At 40.9% G+C, this 3211-nt stretch overlaps 1 protein-coding gene across 1 annotated transcript; it reads right to left on the bottom strand.

Annotated features, from left to right (window-relative positions):
* Window positions 1-15: 15 nt before the first annotated feature.
* Window positions 16-2662, bottom strand: myl2a (myosin, light chain 2a, regulatory, cardiac, slow). Its single transcript, XM_035661935.1, has 7 exons — window positions 2597-2662; window positions 1933-2025; window positions 1293-1368; window positions 1115-1219; window positions 945-1023; window positions 679-727; window positions 16-419 (listed from the first exon to the last, which is right to left on the bottom strand). The coding sequence occupies exons 1-7, from the start codon at window positions 2597-2599 to the stop codon at window positions 315-317; spliced, it is 510 nt and encodes a 169-aa protein (XP_035517828.1). The 5' UTR covers window positions 2600-2662; the 3' UTR covers window positions 16-314.
* Between the last annotated feature and the right edge of the window lie 549 nt (window positions 2663-3211).

The raw sequence follows: 3211 nt of genomic DNA, 5'->3' as shown, positions 1-3211 counted from the left end.
AAAAGAGAGAGTGTATAAAATGATGAGGCGGACTAATTTAATAAGTCTCAGGTACAAACGTGGGAACATACTGTGGATAAAGCAGATATGAAGCAACACAGCTCACTATGTTGATGTTGTCAAATGGGCATTTTTGGGTCCTGGCAGAAATGTTTGATCCTCTTGAGTGAGTACTGTACAGAGACAATGCAGCCAACATAAAGATGTGTAAATACACCACAGTCCTTCTCCTTCAAGGGGCAGTGGGCCAGTTTCAAGTCATGTACGGGCAAAGAGACAGACTTTCTATTTGATGAACATGTTGACAAAAAGGTTTACTCCTGGTCCTTTTCCTCTCCATGGGTAATGATATGAACCAGGTTCTTGTAGTCCAGGTTCCCTGCTACATCTGGGGGGAAGGCAGCAAACATCTGCTCCATCTGACCAGCAAAAAACAAACAAAAAACAGATAGCATCACTTTTATTTTCCCTCTTTCCCCCTTTTACAAAGACAACACACAGCTCAGTGTGCATGAGAAGGTGTGTTGATGATTCACTGATGGGTTTGTTTTTGGATGAAAATGTTTCTGACGTGGATGTAGACGATCGTCACGATGACGTTTATCCGTCTGTGCTTTTGGACACACACACACACACACAAACAATAAGGATAATTACTGCAAAAGGACTAGAGTGTACCTCTTCAGGGGTGAATCGGTCTGCTTGCGTTGTTAGCATATGTGTCACACTAAACAGGGAAAAGAGAAAAAAACACTGTATGAGATGACGAGGTTCACAACAGGAGGAAATTATGCGCAGGTCATTATGACTTCCTTTATTGTGGAGTTCTGGGATGAATGATTGCACTCAGATGCCGTCATAAATTGTGAGAGAAAGCTTCCGCTGCTTGCTTCCATATTGCAAATTGACGTGGTATGAGGAGTGGAGTGTGTTGAGTCACTTACTAGTCCTTCCTCAGCACCCCTTTCCCCTCAGGGTCAAAGACTTTAAACGCGTTGAGGATGGTCTCCTCTGGATCAGCACCTAGATACATTACCGGTTAGTATATTAGCCAAACATAGTTTAATTAATACTCTCCAGATTAGATTTTCATCTTTAGCCCGTGTATCCTTACCTTTCAGCTTCTCACCGAACATGGTGAGGAAGACGGTAAAGTTGATTGGGCCTGGAGCCTCTTTGAGCATCTCATCAATCTCTTCTTGTTTCACATTGAGACGTCCTACGGCAACAAACATTCAACATGAATATCAGCTCACAACCTCTTGTAAGGCTGAATGTGGGTGTTGACATACCTAGAGCAGCAAAAGTGTCTCTCAGGTCATTCTTGTCGATAAAGCCGTCTCTGTTCTGGTCCATGATAGTGAATGCCTGAAGTCAGTACATATAAATGAGTCTCCCGGTTTTGAAAAGGGGTAGTTGCAAACAGATTGTAGCCACATGCTTCCAGCCCAATTCAATCATTGTCGCACTGTTTTAGATTCCCTTTCTACCCCTGAATATTTTGTCTGCCATCTTTATAGGTGATCACTGTTAAGTATTTATAACCTGCGAGCCCCCTGGGGTTTAGCCTGGCATCCAGGGCATGCCCAGCAGTTTATCTGCAGCCTAATCACTGATGACACACTCTGGATGTCTGGGCACCACTGACCCTCATACCAGCATACCACAAGCCTCACTGTTGCCAAGCCGGGGGCAGGAAAATAGACAGGTGGACATAGTACAAGGATGAACAATTCGAAATGGAGAGACGGAGGAGGACGTAGATGGAAGAGAGACTTCTGTATGTGCTGCTGAGTATTTTTAAGAACACTTGGATTATAATACTGGACATGGTGAGCTAACATGCATATTCAAAGACCCTTTACACAACTCTTATGTCATTCACAGCCAAATGCAAATGGGTGAAATGAAAATGGGTTGAGCAGCTTTCACCTCTTTAAATTCCTGGATCTGAGCCTGCTCAAACATGGAGAACACATTGGAGTTGGCTCCCTCTGCTGTCCTCTTCTTGGCTTTCTTGGGGGCCTTTTGGCGCAAAGAAAGGAGGAGAGATGAGGTAGACGCTATATGCCGGTTAAAGTAAAGCTAATGTCAGACAACATAAATAAAAGGGATCGTATGGCTTAATAACAGAAAACTGTTTCTAAAAAGTGGGAGATGGCTTTCAGCAATAGTGCATGAACTTCATTAAATTGCTTAGAAGATTAAAATCTGCATAAGTAACAATATTTTCCCTTTAAAATATATTGTTTGTAATTTAGGATGCATTAAATGTAGCCCATATAAAACAACGCATTCAATGTCTGGGGAAAGGTTGGTAAAAATTAAACATTTGCAACATAAGCTACCATTCAGTGTTTTCATTTTTACTTAATAATCATCTAATTCTGCCAATTATTAATCGCAGAAAATTCATTTATGCTCAGAAATATTGAATACTGTTAAACTATTGAATGGTTTCAAATTATAAATGAGTTGTAAATTATTGCAATCATCTGTCCACACAAAGTTAGCATCCTTATCATGTCCCATATCTGTCCTGCACCATCAGATGGCCCACACACACACACACACACACACACACACAGTGACTTACCATGGCTGAGCAGCTGGGAGGTCAGACCAACAATGATGCCAGTGAACAATGGGGAGATTGTGGGTAGCCTTTTGTAGCCCCAACCCTCATCTCCACTGGATGATATTTATAAACTATGTCCTCTTTAGGAAGTGACAGGTAAATGATGCTTCATACAGCACATACAGTATTGCATGCTCGCAATAAACACTCAGACACACACACACCCTTCTGTAGTAGCCATTCGTCCTGCGTTACCATGAGTGACATTGGACAAAGAGATTGGAATAACTGGTTTAGAATATCAAGAGCAGACTGAAGGTTAAAGCACTTAATCACTTTAAACTGTTTCTGTGCACAGATCAGTTCTAATCTAATCTAATCTAATCTACAGAACGTCATGGTATTAACTTAAAATGCAAAAGACTGGTTTTAAAGTCTGCAGTTCTTCTCTTTTTATACATGGTATGAATGACATGGGTGCTATTGTTGAGTCAGAGTTTCAGATTTTTCTGAACATAATTACAGTAATCTGATTACAATCCAAATCTGAAAACAATCCACTTTGACTGGCCATAACCATCTTTTTGTGTTTTAAAATACCCAGTGCTACATATATATATGTGTATGTATATA

This window comes from Morone saxatilis, unplaced genomic scaffold, assembly GCF_004916995.1.
Source record: "Morone saxatilis isolate NCDOM2014 unplaced genomic scaffold, NCSU_SB_2.0 Contig18, whole genome shotgun sequence".
Lineage (NCBI taxonomy): Eukaryota > Metazoa > Chordata > Actinopteri > Moronidae > Morone > Morone saxatilis.
Note: the sequence above shows the minus strand (reverse complement) of the source record. Positions and strands in the feature narration are given on the sequence as shown.